Source organism: Anas acuta, chromosome 9 (genome assembly GCF_963932015.1).
Source record: "Anas acuta chromosome 9, bAnaAcu1.1, whole genome shotgun sequence".
Classification (NCBI taxonomy): Eukaryota; Metazoa; Chordata; class Aves; order Anseriformes; family Anatidae; genus Anas; species Anas acuta.
Genome location: NC_088987.1, coordinates 16,964,157 through 16,988,106, shown reverse-complemented (window position 1 = coordinate 16,988,106; position 23,950 = coordinate 16,964,157). Strand labels below are relative to the sequence as shown.

Genomic DNA, 23,950 nt, shown 5'->3' with positions numbered 1-23,950 from the left:
TTTTTTGTTTTGCAAGCTCCATGAACAGCTGTAGCTTTTCTCTGGGCTGCATCTCTTAATTTGATTACAAACATCACGTCATGCCCTCACCGTTCGCCAGCCCAAATAGCACCTTCCACTGCCCACAATGCTGTGGTCACAGATCAAGCTTGCTTTGTGCAAACAATCACCAACATTTGCCTGAATGTAGAGGCCCCTATGCACAAATTAAATTAAAAAAATGAATGCAGAGGAAGCATTCCTCAGCTCTGTCAGCATTTTCAAAAATTCTTACCACATTTTATTATCTAGAGGTGGATTATCTGGGGAGCTTACTGACTGCTCTGGCAAACAAAAAACAACCTGCCCTAAAACATGGAAATTCATGTGAGTTCTTGATGGAAAGCTAGATCCTGTTTGTAGGTGGTAGAGAAGTGGCCTCACAAATTACCCCACAAAATTAACCCATTCTATTCAATCACTCAGTACCAACGCAAAAAGGTGAGTTAGTTAAGAGTCTGTGCTGCTGGCACTGCAAGATGATCAGTCCTCCAGGAGGGCATTCCTTTTACTACTCCTCTGAGGGCCTGGGAGATGCGGGCACATGTGGCAAATGTCTCCAAGACAGCTTGGAACTAGCTGCCCCATAACACAAATGCTTTGTGTGTCTGAAGAAAGGTATCTCCCCCTACCCACAACCACTTGAAGTGCAGCTCCACCTTTAGCAGCAGAGCAGTGCAGTGTGACAGCCTCTGCGCAGCAGGTACCTTCGTTTTCTCTTCTTTCATCTACAGGTTGAACCAGAAGAGTGAGCAATAAAATTAAAAACTATAGCAAAATAAAAAAGCTGAAATTGGTCACTGGAATTTCCTAGAAACCATGGTCCTAAGGAATTTCCACTTACACTGCTTATGGTTTTAGCTAGGTAGCCATTATCCTTGAGAGTGTTGAATATTAACCTATTTCATAACAGCATCAACAGGCAAAAAGAAGCCCTTTGTTTAAGAACATACGTCCACGTTGTAGAAAAATACAAGTGTAGCAGCCTGAATGATAGATGTCCTAAACCCATTCTGATCCTTCTCAGCAGAGCCTACCGAGATTTTATTAATTAGCTTAATCTCCCAATAATCTTTCATCATGCTGACTTGTCATTTAGTGATCTGCTCTCCTGCAGTAACCCAGGGTCACCTGGCCTCTTGGTAGGTGCCTTTTGAGAAGGGCTTTCTGCCACAGCAATGGGCGGAAGGGAAAAGCACTGTCTGCAGAAATGCCTGGGGATAGTGTTTTGTCTCTCCTTTTTGTTGTAGTTCTCACTTCCAAGAGCTGGCCACAAGGCTTCTTTTTCTTATCAAAAGGAGCGTGGTCAGCGAGAGCTCATGGGTGTATCTGGATGTTCGTATGTTAACAACAGTAGTTGAAGGCTTTCCCTCACTGCTCTGAATTAGGAGCAGAGCATTATTCAACAAGGGGTTTTGTGTTCTCCAAAGCATGCGACTCCTATCACAGGATTAAAAATTTAAGAAGGTAGCAGTCAAAGCACCACAGTTTAAATAGCCTATTTTCAGAAGTGTCTGAAATACAAATAATTTCTGCAATTCAGCAACACATCCAAAACACCCAACAATACCTCAACCTTTCAAGGACAGCGGCACTTGTTTAATGTGACGGGACTTCCTTCAGTCTCAAGACAACATTCCTGAGACAGGGCAAAACAAGGTTGTATCTGCTGGATGTCCAGCTTGAAGCTAAGAGCATTATCCTCTTTCCCCCTTTACACCAAATCCCACAATGCGGCTGAACCCAAGCCTATGTTTCATCAGGAAAGCAGCACAGAGACATTTCTGTTCCCACCCTTTGCTCATTCAGAACATCTCACACACAAACACACACACAAATGAATCAGAGCATTGTGGGGTTTTTAAAAGCAGAACACAGGTTTATTTACAATCAAGTTCTTATGGGCAGCTGAATAAATAAAAAGTTTGCCCTGTGTACTCCAATTCCCCTCGACAGAAGGTGCCTAAGCAAAAGGCTAGGTTAGTGAGATGCCTGTTACAGCAGCTGCCCACTCACCCAGCCCCTCCACAGAACACGCTTCCTCAGTAAAACACAATCAGGAGAGAAGAAAATAAAGTGCAAATAAAAAGGCAATAAAACGCTGGTGGCTTGTCTTGAGGCCCAAACGATGTGGATAGATTTGGCTGGATAAAGTCACCAGGTAGCTCGCACCCAGCCACATTGTGGTTTTGGATGCTTTAACAGGGACAGCGCCAGGACGCTGCTCCATAGCGGAGAGAAGACTCCAGCGCAGACGGGAATATTGCACATGTGCTCAAGAAGGGGAAAAGAGGCCTGGAATTGCCAGCACCAAAACAATGGATTTGAGATTTAAACCCGCTGCTCCCCTGTGTTCTACTGACAGCCTCCAGGACAGGACGGATGAACAGAAGAAGGGACCAAACATCTATGTTCTGGTACTGAAGTCACAGTATGACTACATTCCTTCGCACAGCAGCACAGCAGAAGTTCAACTTCTCTCGTCACACCCACTAACCCAACTGCCTGTGGAGTAAAAGGACTTAAAATCTCCTATTTTGTGGTACCCCAGCTGTTGAGGAGCATTTTAACAAAAGGGTGCACAAGTCCTGAAGAACAGACGGTTTCCTTAAAATCAGATAAAACTGATAGGAGTTTGCATGACAGCACTGGAGAACCTGTGTCAGAATCAGAGCAGCTCTGAATTGAGCTGATAACTCCAAGGCAGAGCTGCCAGAGCTACTGGAGACTCTACAAAAGCTTTTCCAACACTTCAGCCTGCCTAGGACCCATCCACATTTCAGGATCTTCTCACCCCACACCTAAACTAGGCCACAAGAATGGAACACAGGAGACAGGACATGTATTAAGCCAGCATACAGAGTAACTTCTTTCCCACATTTCCAACTCAGAAGTGCTGCAGGTACATTTGTGTGATAGAGTATTTGGCACAGCTGTCTGGTGAGGAACCCCACTAGGATCTTCAGCTCCACTTGGTGCATAGCTACTGCACGTAAAGGCATGACTAAGTAGCATTCTCCATCCAGAACAGCTAATCCCTTGCTGAGTCCGAGTGCCACAGCGTGGTTACAGCCATAAGAAGTCTCTGACTCAGGCTCCTTCTCCACTGCTTTGGAACTTTCCTCTGGAAAGTGAAGCCCATGCACTTGTCAATATCCCCGCTCCGGATGGATCTGGGCTCGGGTCTCCATTCTGCTTGGCCACGGACCAGCAGCGCCATACCCAGAGCTGGACGCTCTGCCCTCCACCCTCCGTCCAGTCAAAATTCAGCCCACAGGACAGCCTTGTTTCCTTTGTCCACACTGACCACATGGGCACCTGCTGGCGACCACGCGACTGCATTGATAGAAGAACTGAAAGGGAAGCCAGGTATAAGTTTAAAACAAACAAACCAAAAGTTAATTCCACAACAGCACTTAACAAGGGAATGAAATATTCTAGCACCCTGACTACAGAAGAACAAGCACTTTTATTCTCAGCCCTCAGGATAGTCCTGCCTTTAACAGCCTAGCAGGGATACTGTTTTTTTTTTTCCAGAATATGTTAAATGTACTTTATTAGAATCATATGCCAATTTAAGAAGTTGAACAATAACAAACCTAACCTTTGGTCAATCTAGAGAATACTGACATGAATTCACAAAGAATCTGAATTAAAATTCTTGCACACCAACATGAACAGTAAAGCTGTGTGACTACACCTCTTTCATCACTCATCAAGGTTCACAACCTAGGTCCCTGCTTCAGATTAAATGGCCAGCTTCCCCTCACCTGTGATGCTTTGCAAGAGTCCTCTCCAATTTCCCAGTGAGCACGTTCCAAATGTAGAGGGCCCCATCAGCTGAACCAGCAGCCACGTAGTTACCATCAGGGCTACGAGGTCAGAGGAGTAGAAGGCACAGAACATTTCCTTCAAGTCAGCAACTTATAAGCACAAATCATCATTTCACGTTCAACTACCTAAGCAAGCAACCTGGTATCGCATTCTTTAAAAAGTTGTGTTAACACCTGCTCAGAGCAAAAGCACCTATAAATCTGAAAGCCTCCAAGGAAGTTGATCAACACGTACAGATACACTGCCTTGAATAAGAGGTAGCTCAAGCAAATCACAAGTTCTGTCCAAAGTTTTTCTAGCTGTAAATGAGACAGTACAGCCAAGCATGGTGAATCACTTGCTGGGGATCAGATTTAATCAGAGGATATCTTCTGTATATCTGACCTTACCTGAACACAACTCTCGTCCAGTCAGAGCCGCATTTGAACCCTTGGGCGCTGAAAAATTAGAATCAGATAACTGTAACATCATTTATAAGAAGATGGTTCATAACCTCCAGTACCCCTTTATCACAATTCCTGTTTCTCATACACACACAAATCATATCTGAAGTAGTTCTTTCCTTTACCTTTCCCATTTACCAACTTTATAGGGAAAAATGAAAAGAAACACCATAACAGAGCTTTGCTGTTAAACTGCAGAGAACCTTGCTACCAATGTGGGATTAAAAAGAAGATAGGGGACAAAGCAGTCCATGGAGATGTTGAAAAAATCCAACACTGAGAGCAATCAGCAACCCAAAGGTTTGAAATTCCAAGTGTTCTTGAGGGGAGCACACTCACCTGAATGTTTGCTTGACAGCACCAACCCGCAGATCAATGATCTTTAGTAGATCATCACGGGAACAGGTCAGCAGCTCTGTTCGCTCGGAGTTCAGGTCCAGAGCTGTGATCCTCCCAAGCAGCTCCAGTTCTTTTACTATGCTTTCGGTCCTAAGACAAGATGGGAAGAAAAAAGAAAACAGTAAACCAGAGTCCAGAAGCCAAACCATTGCATCAAAACCTTGACTTATCTTAATGTGAAAGAGGAAGAGAAAGAATTACTGGCTTATTCTCACATTTTGAGTTTTTCCCCAGCAAGATCCCACTTTGTGGGCAACAGTACCAGCCAACAGCCAGACCCTATTTCCCTCTCAACTCCACCCTCTGAAAAACTAAGTAACATCTAGAGGCAAGTATTGACCAATGCACAATATCTGCAATGAAGTAGACGGCCTCTTCAGGAAAAAAAACAAAAGCATCCTAAAAAATCCCAACCCCCCACAAAAAAAAACACACAGTAATAAGAGCAGTAACAAATGTTTTTTTTCACTAGCTTTCTAAAACTTAGAACAGTCTCCCCAGCTTCCACACTGAGAAAGAAGAGTGGCCTAGCAGTTCACACCTGGACAATTCTAGAGCTATTGCTGCAGTGTACGCACTCTCAGGTTTTACCTGATGTCCCAGAAACGAATTTTCTTATCGAAATGTCCACTCATTACACACTGTTCGGTACATACGATGTCATTGCAGCTAGATCCTGCAAACACTGTTTTTATACCTAAAAAGGATAAATCAGATCTGATGAAAACAATCAGAAAATAATCACAATACACACACATAACATAGCACCTACACAGAGCAGTGCCCACAGAGCAGTCAAACTATCTTAGAATAATCCTGACTTAAGTCTTCAGCAACCTCTTTGCCCTTTTCAATCTCCTTTGCTGTATCTAAAATCCCTTTAAATGCTCCCAGGACAGCTGCTTTACTTCCACTTCCTATTTAGCTAGCTATAATTGCTACTGCTAAAGAATGTGAAACTGTCAACATGACCTATGTTTGGGGTATGGATTAGGATAGCCTTGAATCCTGATTCTTCTCTCATTCAAGTAAGTTTAGGAGCCATCAGGAGAAGAGCAAATTAGGAAATAAGGTGTTTCTCATGAAGGTAAGTTCTTTCTCACAAAAAAAAAATCTGAATCTGAGCCTCTCCTTCGTTTGATACACTTTGGCACATTTCCAAGAGATAATTCCATACACCTCAGGGTTAAAAAAATAAACAACTGAGTTGGCTCCAAGCTTTTTAGTGGAAGACCAAAATACCCACTCCACAGATTGACGAACAAAGAAAGCTCACAGAACACAGCTGCTCTTATTGTAATAGCATTAACAGTGCTTCCTGCATACATGATTTCTTATTCTTATTTTAGGTAACAAGCAGAAAGAATCTGATTACTGGAATAACAACAGAATATAGCATGGCTGCTGATTTTTGCTTTTTTAGACTAAGAAGATGAAATTATCTAGTTTATGGCAGACTGCCATTTGCATCCACTAGAAACAGAGAATGTGGTTGAAAAGTTAGGCATCCTTACAAACTTTGCTGCGGAGGTCCCAGAGCTTGAGGGTCCGGTCATGACTTCCCGAAACAATGCGTGCATTGTCCAGCAAGAACTTGGCTGACAGAACTTTACCGCTGTGACCTGTCAGAGTGTGCTGAGAAGAAGAGATTTACACAGTAAAAGCGCACAGTCGCTCATTTTCTCATAGCTTACCGATTCTATACAACAACATCACAACTTTAAGTCATGATTTGCATGTCTACTGCATTGCATGAAAAAAAATATCTATATATGAACAGTGATCAACACTGAGCAGGAATGTTAAGTACTGCAGAGCTCAGCCTGAAGTTTTAAGACACAGGCCACCCGTGGCTGCAATTTCTTTAGCTATCCAGGGAACCTGTGAGTTCTCCTTCACAACACCCCATTACACCCTAATTTCACGGGTAGATGGCAACTGCAACACAGCCTTGCAGGAGAAATGAGGAGAGAGCACTACTGAAAAGGGACATGGTGTTTTCAGGTTTTTATAATGAGATTCTCTCAAGGATGTGGCAGGATATCTAGTCTCAACTGCTGTTACATGCTCGAACCTGGAAGCTGAGACAACCAAAGATTTTAGAAAAAACTCCCTACAGCAGTTTCTGTAACTGCCTTTGTTTTCATCCAGTGCAGGGGAAGGCTCTCTGGGGCTAAGGGGAACATGAACTGCATTCACTTCAAATTGCTGAATATTTACATGCCAAATTGCAAAACAAACAATGAGTGACTGAAGTTAAGAACTTTGGGGAAAAAAAAAAAAAAAAAAAAAAAGAGAAATCTCTGGTATATAATCAAGTTTGTTTGTTTTTTGTTTTTTTTTACTCAAAGGACTATCAAATTACACAAAGCAATCCGGGATGGGAAATACAGAAGAACAACCCAGAGAAGAGAAAGGAATGTGAGCAAAGCTTGATAAAAAACACACAAAAACCAATTAAATCCACAACAAACTCTGAAGCAATGCATCATCCCATAAAGACCACATGGTCTCAAGAAAGGACACATTCCAGAAAGGAAGACCCGCATCTCTTTTCTGCTGTTGATGCACAGTCATTACATATACTTATTTGCATTTAAATACTGAATTTGTGGCAAAGTTTACCATGATTTCAGCTTCACTGCCTCCTGCTCACGTGCAAGGCATGACAAATCCATACCACACACTTGAAACAATGCAGTATTTTCTCTCAGCGCTAGCAAATGAGCAGTGAAAGCACGAGTCACCGAGACTACCAGAAAAACTATGGGACAATATTGTGAAGCCTGATACATGCTTGTGGGGATAACTAACTTCTTTGCAGTAAGAAATTGCTAGCCTGCTAAACTTCTACTCACAATAGTTTACAACCAATAGTAGAATTTGCAGTCAAAGAAAAGCTGCAAAAGAACCTGATGCATTCTTTACTTTCATAAACAAGGCCTGACTTCCTCAGACTGGGAACTACCCAGTGGATTACAATGCAGCTGTAGGTTATAATTCACATGTGACGTACCAGAGGATTCAAATCAAAGTAGCATCTTCCTAAAATAAAAAGTTGAGGAAAAGTGTACATAGGAATGGTAATAAACAAAGTCTTACAGAAAGCTGAAAAGAGACTTTTTTTTTTTTTATGGTCAGTCACAAGTAAACCCTTCTTTAAACATGAACTAAACTGTCAGATAACAATGCGAGTACGAAGGAGGAATCTTTCAAAAAGACATTGAGAATAAACTCAAGCACCTTTAGGCTCGCTGCCTTTAACAGCTAGGCCAAGGACTTAAGAATACTGCCTTGACTTCCACAAAAAAAACCCCTTTGCTGCAAACCCTTCCTCAGTAGTTCTCTCCTTAGACTAAAACTAAAATATTTAAGTAGCTCTTCAAGAACAAAAAGAAGCATTTACGTTTCCACAGAGAGGGATGTAAAGTTTCATATTAAGTAAATGTGTGGCTACACAGAGACCAATACTTTATGTTAGGTCTTGCTGCAAAGACTTTAGTTAAAGAGAAATAAAGATCTGTTTAACAAAAGGAATTGTTGAAAGTGTCTAAGTGTCCAGCTTTCAAAACTATACTGGTTCCCTTAGACACAAAACTAGAAATACAGGACAAAAACAGCCTGAGCTCTTTGACTTCAAGGGACTCACCCGTAATCGATTGTCATCAACCGTCCAGATTCTGCTGGCAAAGTCATTTGAAGCTGCCAGGAGGTAAGAACCCTGCGAACACAAGATTAATTTAAAACTACTACTGCTAGTCAATATGGAAATGAAAAGTATTTCCAATAAGTCATTAGAGCCATATTAGGTGCTATATTGCCACAGGGGAAAAAAAAAAAAAAAAAACGAACAAAAAGCCAGGAAGCACACACCAGCAAGGAAAGCTAGTGTGACAAGTTTCTAGAAGTCTGTAGCTTTTTCTTCTCACCAAAAAGTGACAGTGAATTGTGGAATCATGACTACAGATGAAAGGAGTTAACAGTAACCAGACCAGAAAGTACTTTCTCCTTCTTCTGCCCCCAGCTGCTGCAGTGAGGAACTGAATTCTAGTTCACCCTGATCTATTCTTTTTGCTGTCATGTTGTACAGGGAAGAACCTTCCCAATATCAGTGTTCCTCAGAGGAGAGCTGGCCCAGTTCTTGCCATTTTCATTACAACTTTAACATACTAGAGATTCCAAGAACTACATCCTTTCAAGGACAGACAGGTAGATTTGTGCGTGGCTTTAGGCTTAGGGCTCTTCCAAGTCATCCCAGATGAAAAGTGCTCACTGTGAGATTCACGCTTACACTCCTGAGAAACTCAAAGACTTCTGTGAGGCAAAAAAAAAAAAAAGTCCTTAAAGCCCATCAGCATCTCACCTCGGACAGCTCCTACCTCAATTGTGTTCATCTTAAAAAAAAAAAATAAAAATCAGAACTAATTTATCGTGCAGGTTAACCACCCCAGCAAACCTCTAAAGAGCTAGTTAACACCCAAAGGAGAGATGCTATAGACGTGTGTCAGTAAAGTTCAGCACAGAGAATCACCAAACTGATGAAATTACTTCAGCTTTGGTCTACTCTCTATACATTTTGTTACAGAGCAGCCCTGGCAGAAAAGACAGATCCTACGTCCAGAGTTAACAATCCAAGACCCTAAATTCCTTCAAGTAGGTCTGGTGGATGCTGATCACAATCCTATCTCCAATACTTTAGGTTAACAAGAACTAAGCATACCATGAGCTGTCAGCAAACACTGCCAGTCACACCAGTATTGTGGCATGACTGGTGACAAACTGCTGGGAGAAAAGGTAATGGAAGTGCAAGGCTCGAGACAATGAGACCTTCTGCTATTCATCACAGACCTCAGCAAAGCATCCGTTAAAATAAAAGCTTCACAGAAGTAAAGCCTCAGTGCTGTTTGCTGCTTTTGTGCTGTTATGTCACCTTTAGTGGGAAAAAGACTGATTTCATATGTTACACAACGCCTAATGCATTTTATCAAAGTAGCCCATAAAAGCTGATGTCTGAGCTGCCAAGTTCAGAACGACACAGACTGCAGCTCATCTCTTGTACAATTTTGGAATATTTGCAGTTAACTCTTCTAAGTCTTAACTCGTATCTTAATTAACTCCTCAAAGCATCAGAATGCTGGTAGCAGAACACAACATAAATTTCTTAACTCATACCCAATTACAGTGGATATTGCAGATACTCACAGCACTATCAAATTCTATGCTTGTAATCCCAGCATTACTACCGGAGAGGGAACCTTTGGGCTCACATCTATCTGCACAGAGAAAGATGAACAAAACTTAAGCAGTGGATTAGAACAGCAGCTGACACAAAGTGAACTATAACATGAGTTTATTGAATACCCCCACAATACCCCAAAGAGAAAACGTTTACCTCCCAAGACTTCCCAAAGCTTAACCCTTCGGTCCATGCCTCCTGTTGCTAGTAAACGGGATCCAGGGCTGAACTGCACTGCATTCACCTCCCCGTCGTGTGCATCCTGAGGAGTGGGAGGAACAGAACAACCACCCAAACTGGAGTTAGCATAGACCCAAAGCCCACGGATGCTACAGAACTTAAAGGCTATACAGAACTACAGTGGTAAATCTTCCAGCAGCACGTTGGAAATAAAGCCACAGGCTGAAACTATGGTTGATGGCGTATAAACAGAGCAAAAAGGCTGATTCTTATCTAAAGGAATCAAGAGCCTGTGAAGGAAAATACTAGCAAAGGCTTAATAGTGACAATAAACTACCAGAAACCTTACAATGCTTTGTAATTTCAGTCTTTATAAGTTACAGCTTTTATTTTCATTTTTAAAAGAAAAAAATAAGTAAGGGAGAGAAAACATTAACTGGTGACATGCCATAGAAGGAATTTAACTTTTTATTTCTTCACCTAGAGCCAGCAATGGAATACATTCCAGCCAGTTTATGCAACCACAGGACACTCAAGTCAGGCTTGAGTTTGGAAAGTCTGCTTGAAGACACAATAACAAATTAAGTGCATTCATTCACTGTATTGGAGATGCTGCAGCTTTGTACTGCAATTAAATAACAGCATGGTTGTGACTTGGAACAACATTTCTCTCACAGGGAACTTTGGTTTAAGCTGTGGCTCCTATTAACAGGCACAGCATTAAAAGCACTTTTTAAAGCTTTTGCACAGCTTGATGTTTTGAAGCTTGGGTTGGCCACTTAATAGAGATTCTTGACCTTCAAAAAAACGGTAATTTTAGTATCAAACCCCTTTTTTTACCCGACAATTTTACAGCCTTACAGTACTTACCCATTTTTTCCTTGCAATATTAATACCACGTTCTTCACTCATTTGATGTACTTCTATTTTTTATTTTGCAAAGAATTGTCAGTAAACATTCTTGTGAAATTAGTTTTCTGGAAACTTTTTTCCTCCTGGAACTTGTTGCTTCAACTTGTTCTGTCAGCTCATATTTAGTGGTCATCACAGTTCAATAATCCTGGTCTTTCTAGAAGTGCAGGAGAGCCATTCTGAACAAAATTAGTCAAAATTCTTGCTCAGAAATGACACCCCACAATGCTGGCTAAAGTGACAACCTTCTCCTCCCTTCCAAGCCTTTTCTGCTTCTCTCTCCAAATATGAGCCCTCCACACTCCCTGGAATCCAAGACTCTCAGCACCTGCCACACATCTGACAGACTCCTTCCATTCATTTTCTGGATGCTCTGCACTGCTCTGCTGGACCTAGATATGTCCTCACGTTCCACCTGGGCTCCAAAACCAGGTTCTAAAGTTTAACACAGATCATCTCCAGAAGGAACACATGGGTTGCCATGAAATGAGGAGGCAGTTTTCCCTTTCAATATCGCACTGCTAGCCAAGCATCACCTCCATCCTGCCAGTCTGACAGCCTTACCACTGTGGCAGCTTCTAATCCTGCTGCAACGACGGGGAATTAGTAAAGGGCAGCATTTGCCACGTGGCCGAGATTAAGGGTCAGTAGAGTTTACTGTGGTTTGCCCCCACACACACTGCGCTGCTCTAGAAGTTCCGATGATGTTACAGACGATCCAGAGAGAAGTACAAACAGCCTCTCACATGGTTCTTGAACACCTCATACGCATATGACAAAATTACTTAGTATTTCCATTTATTCATCAGCTCCACTTTCTGTACATAGCCAGAGGAGGAGAGCGGCTTTATCACATACCATAGCCAGGAACACCTCCTGTGAAGCTCCCTACTCAAGCCAGCTCCACGCTGTCACTTAGGTTATGGTTCTATCCTCACCATCAGGTAACACAGCTACTACTCCCTGCACTGCACAACTTCCACTAGAGAAGGTAACAGAGCAGGCCAGGAGCACGCAAGTCTCCATGCTGCTGTGAGCTCTACCTATGTGGCCACTCTGTTTTTCTGAATGAAAATAAAAATCAAGTCCTTTCATATCTATGGTAGCATAGGAAAAAGCTTTTGATGGATTGCCTGCGGAAACTTGAGAGGAATGTCCAAACAATTATTTTACATGACAATTCACCACAATATCTTGCATTTCATTCCAAAAACACTCATCATGGAAATTTAAGTTTGGCCTTGTGAGGCCACAGCAATGCATAACGGAGGTCTCAGCTTGAAAACTTTAGATCACACACAACCAATGAAGACACCCCACTACCACGAGCTCCTCTTAATCACGTCTGTTGGATGACATTCAGTGCCACAACCCCTTCACTGTGGAGAACTGGAACTGAATTAATCCCAAACTGTCAGCACTCCTCTTCCTCAGTCATAGCTCGACTATGGCATGACAGAACAAGGACTGCTGGGAGCCAAGATGGTAATGGGGTGTAACTCCCCTGTGCCATCAGACCTTTTACTAGTCATCATCGACCTCAGCAAAACAGACATCAGGGACACGTGGAACAGAACCACGCCTGGGAATGCAAGGGTTCTGAGAAGCTTTTGGGCTAAAAATTCAATAGGCTGAACTATGCTACAAAATTAAGAATTCCTTCTTGTTTGCCAATGTCACCGGAATCGGTTTCAGGAGGCAAATAGGATTCACTTTCTCCAAAGACAGTAAAAGGGATGGTAGCAATGGGAATTCCTTCTGTACTTACAAAGACACATATTGCAGTAGTGGGCACTCTCACTTCTTTACTGGCACCCGGATGTGGCTCTGCACTATCCTGGGGAGCAGGGAACGAGGACAAGGAACGTCTCCTGAGATGAAACAAAGAAATATTTCACAAACAAACTTAATTAACGTGGTTTCTCCTGAGTTCATCCAGATCTGTACCTGTCACTTAGCTACACTGTACAGTGATTAAAAAGGGGGGTGGAGTTTTTCCTTTCTTTTATCCAGTCTTTCAAAAAGATTTATCATTATAGCACTACATCCACTTGCGGCTTTAGATATTTCACAGTATGCCAGAGAAGTTACCAGAACTGATTGCTGACCTCATCTTGAAGCAGACATCTTTTTTTCTAATAGGAAAGAAACATGGGAGTGATTGCAGCTGAGTTTAGCTGGAGAGACTGCAGCTCTGTCATTGTGTCTAGGGAGACTGAACATGACTGCAGCACTACATTCCAGGCAGCAAAATGCTCCAGTCAAAAGCTCAGGCTGCACCACTTAAGCAAAGACCATCCACCTAATGGAGAGCTTGACTTCGAAGGTCTGGCTCCACTCTAGACACTAAGCACAGAACCCAAAGACTTATTTTTAAAATAACCCTATTAGAGGAGCTAAGTGCAGTGGCAATTAAGAGCAAATCCCACGTATTCTCTCCGCAAAGAGGGGCTCATTGCATCTCTAACTGCAGACAATTTCTAGCCAGGGATATCAATATCTGAAAAATAATCAGGATAATGGGTTGGTTCCATGTCAATTCAACAGAATACATTTACATGCTAGACTAAGAGCGGATAATGTTTTTCACCTGGCAGCATCAGAAGATTGATGTCCCAAAAGGGGAGACTCAGACAGACTGGAGGGAAAGGTCAGAGGTCAGCACACGGCAAGATGGAAGAAACAGGAAGTTGAGGAGAACAAAAAAGAAAAAAAGAAAGGCAGAAGCTAGAAGAAAGGCTGAAATTGTTTGTATTCCCTGCATCACCAAGATTTTGGTGTACATTGAAACCAATACATAAAACAAGGAGGTGAAAGTGTTCTAACCTACCCAAAGATATTAGTGATAGAGTCCAGAAGGCCTCCAGCTGGCTGGGAGAGTCGCTTACTGAAGGAGGGGAGGACAGGTTTAAACCTTGTGAATAGCTTCTCCAAATAAAGATCAAGACAAACACAGTTCATAGCACCAAGTCTCTGGAAAGATTCCCTCCCCCACAGACCCAATCCCAAGTCAGAAAACACCAAAGGCAGGCATCAGTATACAAGTCACCAAACTACGACTCAGAGCACAGCTGTGAGTGGAGTTTCTCCAACTGCCCTCAGCATCCACTCCATGAATTACCGATTTTAGATATAACAATTTGCCAAGTATTAAGTTTCAATCAAATTAATCCAGGCTCTAATTCCCTCTTACTTTCCACTCATGATTTTAGGAAAGAATGAATTTAATCTAGGTGAAGATAGTTTTGGTATTTCAATAGAATCCCAAAGCCCAGCTATTTGCAAAGCCACGTTGATACCTTGCTCGTGAACAGATATAACAGAATAGGCACTGTGGTATCCATTTCATTGCCCATTTTAGTTTTAAACCTTTGTTATTACCATTACAGATTTTCAGACGCTAGTTTTGCTTGGTTAAAACAGCAAAGGGAAAACACAGCAGATCTAGAGCACAGTAACAGAAAACACAGCCTGGAGCGAGTTTCCTACTGGAAAGCAGGAAGTACCTAGGAGGTGGAAATACTGAACTGTGCTCCAGATAAAGGTGAGTAAAAACTAAGTAATATTCCCAACATCGTTCCTTTAATTGTTCTAAATCTCTTGTTCTTCCTCACTGAGTGTACAAAAATCTCTGTGCACAAACCTGGATGCTCGGCTAACAGCTCGCACTGGAGACGTCTCCTCAGCTGTGTCAGAGGTTTCATCTGCAAGCACTTCAATATCATCATCCCTGCTGAAGTAAGAGAAAACACCTCGTTTCCAACCAGCCACGCGGAGCCTCCCGTAGAGGCCGCCTGCTGATGTACAGGAACTGAATGGTTGGTACTGCTTGACCCCAGCCCACATCCAGGTTCACTCAGCGGCGGTGACACGGAGGTAGACAAAGACAAGAGATCAGAGAGATAGATCAGAGTTGTTATCGTGGCCCCAAATATAGTAATGCCCTATTTACATTTCCTTTTTTTTTTTTTTTTTTTCCCCTGTTCCAAGACCAGGCTTTATTAGGTAAGCACAAGGGCTTAAGCTTTCCCCCTTCATCCACAGCAACTAGGTCCTAATACTTTCTGTACTGCTGAACTTCAAGCACTGCTCCGCTAAGCATGAGCACATTTTGGGTCACCACATTATTTACACATCAGCGTATAACTGAACAGAACTGTGAGGTTCCAATTTATGTGCCATAAATTAATCCAGCTAAGCTGTTCAGTGAATGCCAGAAGGTTTTTCTCCCATTAATTATCACGGGCACTGACAGGCTACAACTTTTCCTTCAAGCACTGCTGATTTTGCACGACAAACTATTTTTAAACATACTGTGTCAACCTGATGGCATTTGACTGATCAGGAAGTTTCAATTCGGCATTTAAGTACGAATAAACTAATGCCTGCCATCAGATAAGACTATCTCAGCCACAATTGTGCTGAAGAAGATGAGAATATTTTTAATCTCATATTCAATAAACATAGCTGTGATTCAGTTTTTAAGATTTTGGAGGACAGCAGGTATGAGAAGGCGATGGAAAATACCTACCCTGTCTGATAGTAACAGGCTGATATTTCTGTAGAACACCAGCATGTTTCGGCGATATTTGTTTTTTAAAATCAAAATCTTAAGATATTAACATGGTATATAGCAAAAGAACTTCCCATGTTAACTTCACATTTTTGAAGTGAATTTAAACATCGCAGTGCACTTCTGCAGTTTTCCTTTTCAGTAAGCAGCATATTTATACAGTAAAAACCCTCTAAAATTATGAGATCAAAAAGAAATCAAGAACATCTGTGAGCAGAGTTTGAATAATTTATAGAAGTGTTTTTTTTTTAAATGGGCTTCTTTCCAGCTTCTTAGCATCTCAAATCAAATAATTTATGAAACACTGAGACCATCATCACCACAAGAGGAAATAAAATATTCAGGACATTGTGCCACAGCTACCTCTCAGCTCAGCTCTAGCATAGGAAAGTCTCACTTTGGATAAAGGAGAGGAAGAAGCTTAACAGGGTAAGTGGCCGCAAAGATCACACAAATTTCCTCTCTCTGTACAACCTGGTCTAGCGGGAGGTGTCCTGACTCGTGGCGGGGGGGGGGGTTAATACCCTATAACCTTATCAACCTGGTACAAAGTACATATACCACCAATTTCCCATTTCAGTCAGCTGATTAAAGATTATCCAGGAATAAACATGGCAGGGAAAATCCATATGCAGCTGGCTGCTGCAAAGAACAGTAGACTTGAGATGCTCATTGCTGGATTGCCAGGAAGAGTAACACTGCATCTTTCTATTTTTTTTTTTTCCCTACAGTATAAACCTATTCCATTATGGAAATGATCAGTATCTTTTCACCTCAACTCGCACAGCGCCTGTTCCAACAGGAAATGCAGGTCTCTCCAAAGTGTATTGCTCCATGATTACAGAACTATTTGGAAGACCAAGAGCACTACATAACAAATGTTTTCCTACCGCAATAGGAATACATATTCACTGCGTGAACTGTTCTGAGGACTTTGAGTCCAGACATCTCTTTTTTAGTCAAAACGGAGCTCCTTCTTCTGGAAATTCAACTAGAGAGAGTTACTGTACATTTCTGACTTCACACCAAAGTTTAAACACTCCTCTACATCACCAAATTTAGAAATAACAAAGATGTAATTCATCATGCATCTGCATAAAACTGAAGCAGGAAGCAATGAAGGAGAGGAACTCCATAAATCAGGACTGCTTACGGTTCAACAGGCAGGGGTTCTTTGGCAGCTTCTGCTAGCTCCTTCTGCAGCCTGGCTTGTCGTCTCCTAAGAAGAGAAAAACATGGTTGTTTGAAAAAAATCCTTAATCTCATCTCAAAGATTACTGTGCACAGTTCTGATGGGCTTCCTAAGATTTTCAAAAAAAGTCAGAATATTGCCCTATCCTGCTTTTCCAGATACTCAGAGCAAAAGAGGCAGTTTTCTTGTTGTGAACAGACACAGACAAGACCAATAGTTGAGCTAGACTGTACGGCAAAGTGCACTTACAGCATACCTTCAGCACAGCAGCCCTTTATGACTTATATAATTGCAGGTTTGCTCAGACCAAATAATTGCAAGAACTTTAAAGAAAAAAAGCTTACGTTAGTTGAAGTAATACAGATCTACCACATAGCATGATACTTGTCTTAGAGCCCTTGGTCTCCAAGTATCATTAGCTGTTGAACAAGAGGCAATGTGGAAGAAAAATTATTTGCTTTTACACACAACTTAGTCTCATGGCAACTCCTCCTTTTAGCAGGATGCCAAAAAATTGCTTAGGCTAAAAAAGGCTAAAACTAGGAGTATTATCAAGACTCAAGACAAATAAAAAGTGCAAGCCTAATACTACAAAAAAAAAAAAGCCAGCATGATTTATGATCTTTAGTCCATAGTCCATTGTTGCTCAAGAAACAAAAGAACATGTTTTATTCATTTGAAAGGCAAATATTTTCAAAAAGCATTTAACTGTACTGGCCAGAGGAAGTAACACAAAGTGCTGGACTCTCACTGCATTGTGCATAAATCCGTAGGTCTCGAAATCAAAGCTGGATTTTATTTTATGCACTCTTAACTATTCAAAAGCGTATTAGGAAGTAGTTTATCAAAAAGAGATAAATCTCACCTTGAATCCTTTTCATTTTCTGCATTCAAGCGATTGGCTTCTTGTGCTTTCTCTGCCATCCAACGTGAGACCAGCTCCTGGTTATCTTCAGTAGTTTTCCTCAGTTTCTCCTCCAAGGCATTGAAGGTGATCTGGAGAGCATCATATTCATCTTTCAGTGTCTGATTAGCTCGCTCAAGATCCTGTAGTTTGCTACGCAATTCCTGGCACTCTGTTTCCAGTTCAGAGATTTTTTGCAAATACTCCGCAATCCTGAAGGACAACAAAATGTACAAAACAATGAGGATCTCCTCTGGGACCTACACCATCACCTTTCTGCTATTTGCACAATGCGTAACAAAGGAATTTTTAGCCCATAGGTAAGACTTCTAGAAAATATCTTAACATGAATTACCCAGAGAGAAGTTTGGGTCTCAAACCAACCACACAAAAGTAACTGTTCCTACTCACTTTGCTTCATTCATCTGCATCTCTTTGTCCTTCTGCTGCATTTGGTTATTCAGATCAATTACAGACTGGGCCAACTATGGAGAGAAGAAATTTACATTACAAAAATGCAGTGTTGCCAGCTAGACAATAACTGAGCAGTTCCCACTGACAGCACAGACCAATCTATCACTAAATGCACGAAGCATATTTTTCTTCTTTCTTAGTCTTCTATACCAATTTGTTTATTGCCCCTATCGCACAGGGGATTACAATCTACTTTATAAATGATTTTCCAAAAAGTTATGGTCCTTTGGTATCTCACTCTCTTCCCCCAAGTTTCTTCAATAAAGCCACAAACAATGTATTTACAGAAAAAATAAATAGAAAAAAAATCAGAGTAACTAGAAATTGCTAAATTAGCAAATCAACAAGTAAGTACCAACAACCAAGCATCAGTCTTTCAGGTACTGATGGACAGTCATCACTGCAGGTGTGCAACACACATATGGTAAATACATGTTTCATAAACAGCTTTCCTGCAAATAAAGTTGCCAGGGGAGTCTCTGCAGAGCACAGGAAAACAGAGGGGCAGAGGTCAACACCAAGGAACTGCTGCTACCAGCTCACAGCTTCCCAGGCAGTGAGTAGCAGAAAGCCCTACAGCACACAGAGCCTCGGCTGCCTGGGAAGAAGGAAGACTATTTTGGGAAGGGGGTCTGCCTGGGTAGATGGCTCAGGATACCAGGCTGGAGGGAAAGGAATTTTCAGCGTTTTGACTAATCAGTGCATGCTTCCTGTAGAAAGCTACCTGCTCTTTGAGAAGCTCAGGATTACTGACACTAAAACTTCTCCACAATTCCAGTGAGGTGTGATCAAAGGAGCGTGACTTTGCCTGGGTCACTGCCATCTCCCTATAAAGGTCTGAGTAGCATCCAGTTACTATGTCCTCAATTTATGCTCTCCACTGCTGTGGTTTTTACACACCCAACTCTGTTGGTGGAAACTCAGCATTTTCCCATCCAAAAAATGCAACTCGGTACAATTAAGGCCATGTTTGTAAAGGGCCACGTTTGAAATCAGGGCAACCATACACAACCCCACAGGACTTTCTAACCTCGCCACGTTTCTTATGTAGTTCTGTCAGCTCCTCTTGATGCTTTATCTTCAGCTGTGCCAGTTCCTGCAACTGAGCATCATTCCATGTGCCATCATGTCCAGGACTGCAGTTTGAGAGAGAGAAAGAAGAGATGTCAACTAGAATCCGATTGCTTCCATACCTTTGACAGTTGGTTTCAGGATACTATCTCCCTTGGATTTTCTACACTGCCGAGATACAGTTCATCCATAACAAACTAAAACACAGCTGAAGTTCACAGAATTAAACTCTCACTAACCAAAATGCCTTTATACGGTATTGTAAAATTAAATTTGCTGAGGACTTCATTCACCTTTTTTTGTACATTCCTAAAATAGACTTGAAACTTGAATGAAAGATAACTAGTCTTTGCTTAAATTTGCACCAAGGCAAGTAACTTTTAAAAGTAAACTCTCCAAATGCTGAAAGAAATAAAAGTGTTTTACCAAATCAGATTTGTTTCTGAGGGTGCTGGTGGACCTTGAAGATGCTCAGTATCTGGAGACAGCATGCCATAGTGGACTAAGCCTCCAGCTAGGGAGCCAGTCCCTTGGGGGTTTACAGTACGAGGTGTTGCAAATCACTTCTCTATTGTCACAACTGTGTTCTAGCCCCTTGTGGGATGAAGTTTTTTAAATTATTATTATTGTGTTTGAATACATGCCAATTCCCTCCTCCCCCCCCCCAAGAGCTATGATTGTAAACGTTATCACTCACATCTTTGAGAACAGAGACAGAAGTTAGCTTTTTAAAAGCACATGCACACACCTATCACACATGCACAGAGACTGAGCGGGTGCATTTTAAATCACAGTTTTTCAATAAAATAATTTTATTCTTATCATTGCAAGCAAATGGCAAGCATCTGTTTCCGCAGTCATTCTATGTGACAGCAACCCAGAGGGTAGCAGATGATGATTCAGAAGCTGAAAGATCCCACAGTGGTATCATTAACTTAGTGGCCTTCTCAAAACAAATAAAAAACACCTCACTGAACCCTGAACCAATGCTGCACTAGAAGACACTGCATTTCTAGAAAGTCTTTGTCTGAACAGGTAATAGGATAACTCCTGTGGTGATATCCAACAGGACCCATAGTTCTGACCATGCATAAATCTACAGCCAGAACTAGATATCCCTTCTTTCTGTTATGGTAATTAAAAGCATTTTTTCTTCAACTATTTAGTATTAGGAAACTCATTCCGTTTGAACAAACGGTTGTATTCCAAGGACAGTATCAGAATTCTGATTAATATTTAGTTTGAAGATGCTGTTCATTTCTTCTCATCCTCTTCTACTCTCAGTCTCATCTTTTGGAATAGGAGTTCAATCAGAATCTGATTCTCATGAACTACAGTTGGTTCCAGACAACTACAGTCATCAGAAAGCTCCTGAGAACGGTCACATAGGTATTAACTCCAGCTTGCTGGCCACACACTGAAGTTCTGCCCACAATTCCTGGAGAATCAATTCTTTTTTCCTTACCAGTGGTAGTAGTACACAACAGGCATATTTATTTGCTTTTCATCCCAATGAGACACACATACAGTATTGTGTCATACAGCAACAATAACTTCAGAGGCAGCAATTCTTATGGAAGCAAGTAACTTTGAGCTAACCAATGTTTTTTTCTTCACCAAGAAGAGAACCCAGTAGTCCTTACCTGCTGGAATCTGCATGCTCTCCAGACAACAGAGATGCTGCTAGCATACTGGTTTGCAGTGGATTCAAGTGCCAACAGAATAAGCAGCATGACTGCTGCCTGCAGCACTAGTGTTATTCCCACATTAGAAAGGAAGTTGACCGATAAAACCCTGCTAAAAGCAGGCCGATCCTGTGTTTTCTATTTTTAAGTGTAAGACGCTTGCTTAGGACTGACATTTCACAATCACGCATTTCTCCACTGCCCACTCTACACAGTAACACAGCCTCCAGACTGAAACTAAGACAACAGTCTCTCTCTGCAATGCTTTTAAGATTGGACAGTTTCAAGAGTCAGGTCATATTCATTAGGTATTAACACTAGGCAAACCCAGGAGAAATAAAAGCTCAATCTGGTCCGTTTCCATACTTGGAATTCACGATAAATTACTTCCTGTCTAAAACATGAGCAGATCTTTCTCCACCACATAATGTAAAAGTACTGCAACTTTATCACGTTTAGAGTTTTAGTTTATTTTTTTTTAGTTCAACGTATTTTTCACTTCATTTAACTCCAACTTACTGTAATAGCCTAGAAGTTGCCTGTACAATGCATCAATCAGAGGGTTACAACTCACAGGACAGACAGCTGACTGACACAGAAGAGGTTTTAAATACCTGATCTCATGCCTGCTCTGCATGTCATACTTTTCAGCTTGCAGCTTATCAGCCAGCACGGCGTGAAGGTCTGACTTCTCTAGTAGCTTGTTATCTGAAAGGACAATAAGAAAATAACCAAAGAGCAAAACCAGATTCCCACCCTGCTCTTTTCACCAGCTAAAACTTTGTATCTTTAATTATTTTGACGTGACAAAACATCACGTAAGCCTGTACCACACTAACGAGCAGCCCGCTTTGATGCCAGCAGCCTAAGGCAGTACTCAACAACAGCACCACGAACTCCCCCTTAGTTCAGAGGCTGTGAGGGACTGGATCTACAAAAGCTCGGTAGGGAGCCTGCTGTTACTTAAGCGTCTCGATATCCGATTAAACGCAAGGAGTCCAAAGTTTGAAGTCGCTATTATCACTGATTCCGCCACAAAGCGAACCGAGCAGCGCCCCGCCGCCGCTCCTCGGACAAGGCGACGAGCGGAGGCCCCCTGGCCCCCAGGCCCCTTACACTGCGCGATGATCTCCTCGAAGGCCTGGCGCTGCAGCCGGTCCCGCCGCCGCAGCTCGGCCGCGATGTGCCGCTTCCAGGGGGGGAAGCCGGCGGCGCGCAGCCCCGACGCCATCTCCGCGGAGCGCAGGGGGCGGCAGCACCGGGGAGACGCCGGGGGCTGTGTCCGGCCGGCGGCGGGACGGGAGCTCTCTCACCACCGAGGCTCCCGCGGCCGCCGCCCCACGCCCGCCATGGCGCCGCGGCCGAGCTCCGTCAGAGGCCCTCGCAGCGCCGCGGCGCGCCGCAATGGCGACAGCGGCTGCCCTCGCCGCCGCCTAGCGCCGCCCCCGCGCCGCCAGCCCTCCCCTCTGTGGTGCAGCGCTGCGGCTGCTCGGTAAGCGCGGATCCAGCCCCGCCGCCATCGCCACCGGCATCATCACCGCCGCCGGGCGGGCGGGCGCCCTGCTGAGGAGAGGGGGCCTCGCGCGCCGCCATTTTGTGCGCCCACTCCCCCGGCGGGCCGCGCGCTGCCGCCATCTTGAGAGCGGCGGGCTGCGGCGGCCGCCCCGCGCCGCCATTTGGAGGGGGCGCCCCGCGGGGGAGGCGCATGCGCACGGCCGCGGGGCGGGCCGGGAGGGGAGGGGAGGGGGTGCCCGAGCCCCGCTGAGAGTGGGCGGCTGGAGGCAGCGCCCCGGCAGGAAGGGGGGAGGGAGCTGGCGTGAGGGCGTGGGGCTTGCCTGCCTGCCTGCCCGCCTGCCCTCTGAGGCAGCCGATCTAGGAGTTCTTGTAACCTCGGAGAAGTCGCTAATAATTAATTATCACCAGACCTCTTCCAGCAGTCGGGATGCCAGGAGCGCCATGGCATCACTAGGATCTCCGATAATCCTACAGTTTAAAGGGGGGTGAAAGGACGCGGTTTCAACAAGCATGACTCACAATATACACAAAGAGCTTCCCTGAAAGAATAACCACAGCGTTTGCTATTAAGTCACATAGCAGAGCTGAGAGGAATGCGAGGCTTTGCTGTGGCCTGGTGAGCCCAGCCACCGGTGCCCGTGTGGCAGTGGGCACAAGCTGTCTGACCAGCACGCCTGGCGTTCGTGCCTTGCCTTTTATTTTTAAAGTGAGATATTAATGGCATAGAACATTGAATAGTTATTAAAAGTTATGCAGTTAACAGAAAGGTAATGTATTACATGGCCCAAAATAGAGAGGTCTACAATACAACTCTGTTTTTTCCCCAAATCTCTGCTACAAGCCAAACCTCCAGTTACAGCGGGGCACACAGAGCACCTGGTTTTAGACCTTTACTCATGCAGCTGCCCAAGGAAGGTGGTGATGAAGCGTGGTTTGGGGTTTGTTAGATGGGATTACTTTGAAAAATTATTTCAAACACAACATAAACTACAAAGGGAGCCTTCACTGCAGTGCATCCTGTCCAGTGTCATGAAGACACCACACATTCTCTGGCAAATGTAAAATTGTACAACGTCTTGCTTCATTGCTTTACTTTAAACTGCTTAATCTATTAAGTAATGTGTTAGGTAACCACATTATTGTAACTTAATTTCAAACTGGGCAGAGTTCATAAAGCTTTTTGTCTCAGACTGTGCCAAATTGTTTTGTTTTTCTTTTAAGTAAATGAATGAAGATGCAATTATTAAATTGTAACAAAATAGATGATTCACTAGATTATTACACTAAGGGAGAGAGCAGTGCTGGCTGAGTTAATAATAGTTCATGCACAGCTCTGTCTTATCAAGTACACAATACACAAGGTTATACATGTTCTCTACAAAACTAATTTGGCCAAGTGTAAGCATACAGCCTACGTTTTCCTCTGTTTATAAACCATAAACTCAAATTAGATGTTTAAAAATGTAAAATTACTTGTAATTGCATGCTTAAGT

At 42.9% G+C, this 23,950-nt stretch overlaps 1 protein-coding gene and 1 non-coding gene across 7 annotated transcripts; both read right to left on the bottom strand.

The window, feature by feature from the left end:
- Window positions 1-1,889: 1,889 nt before the first annotated feature.
- On the bottom strand, window positions 1,890-22,588 carry ATG16L1 (autophagy related 16 like 1). Of its 6 annotated transcripts, none has more exons than XM_068691678.1 (19): window positions 22,059-22,588; window positions 21,557-21,650; window positions 19,217-19,322; window positions 18,124-18,197; window positions 17,674-17,925; window positions 16,770-16,835; window positions 14,687-14,773; window positions 13,874-13,930; window positions 13,634-13,681; window positions 12,812-12,914; window positions 10,108-10,213; window positions 9,918-9,988; window positions 8,365-8,436; window positions 6,230-6,350; window positions 5,307-5,412; window positions 4,656-4,805; window positions 4,263-4,310; window positions 3,810-3,911; window positions 1,890-3,392 (listed from the first exon to the last, which is right to left on the bottom strand). In XM_068691678.1, the coding sequence occupies exons 1-19, from the start codon at window positions 22,171-22,173 to the stop codon at window positions 3,299-3,301; spliced, it is 1,872 nt and encodes a 623-aa protein (XP_068547779.1). In that variant the 5' UTR covers window positions 22,174-22,588; the 3' UTR covers window positions 1,890-3,298. The 6 variants fall into 6 exon arrangements, with proteins under 6 accessions (XP_068547779.1, XP_068547778.1, XP_068547781.1 ...); XM_068691677.1 differs by having other exon boundaries at window positions 14,687-14,776; window positions 22,059-22,587; XM_068691680.1 differs by lacking the exon at window positions 13,634-13,681 and having other exon boundaries at window positions 22,059-22,582.
- On the bottom strand, window positions 12,313-12,583 carry LOC137861599 (small Cajal body-specific RNA 6). The gene has a single exon (XR_011099726.1). It is a non-coding gene; the product is annotated as a small Cajal body-specific RNA 6 (non-coding RNA).
- Window positions 22,589-23,950: the final 1,362 nt, after the last annotated feature.

Bases quoted from the DNA above. Each gene is read 5' to 3' on its own strand.
- ATG16L1 (XM_068691677.1), bottom strand. From the start codon at position 22,173: ATGGCGTCGGGGCTGCGCGCCGCCGGCTTCCCCCCCTGGAAGCGGCAC. The intron at 14,777-16,769 runs GTAAGCAGTCCT...CTCTTACTTCAG, and splicing joins GAACCCCTGCCTGTTGAACC to CAGGGATGATGATATTGAAG. The intron at 9,989-10,107 runs GTAAACGTTTTC...TTCTCTGTGCAG, and splicing joins GCTTTGGGAAGTCTTGGGAG to ATAGATGTGAGCCCAAAGGT.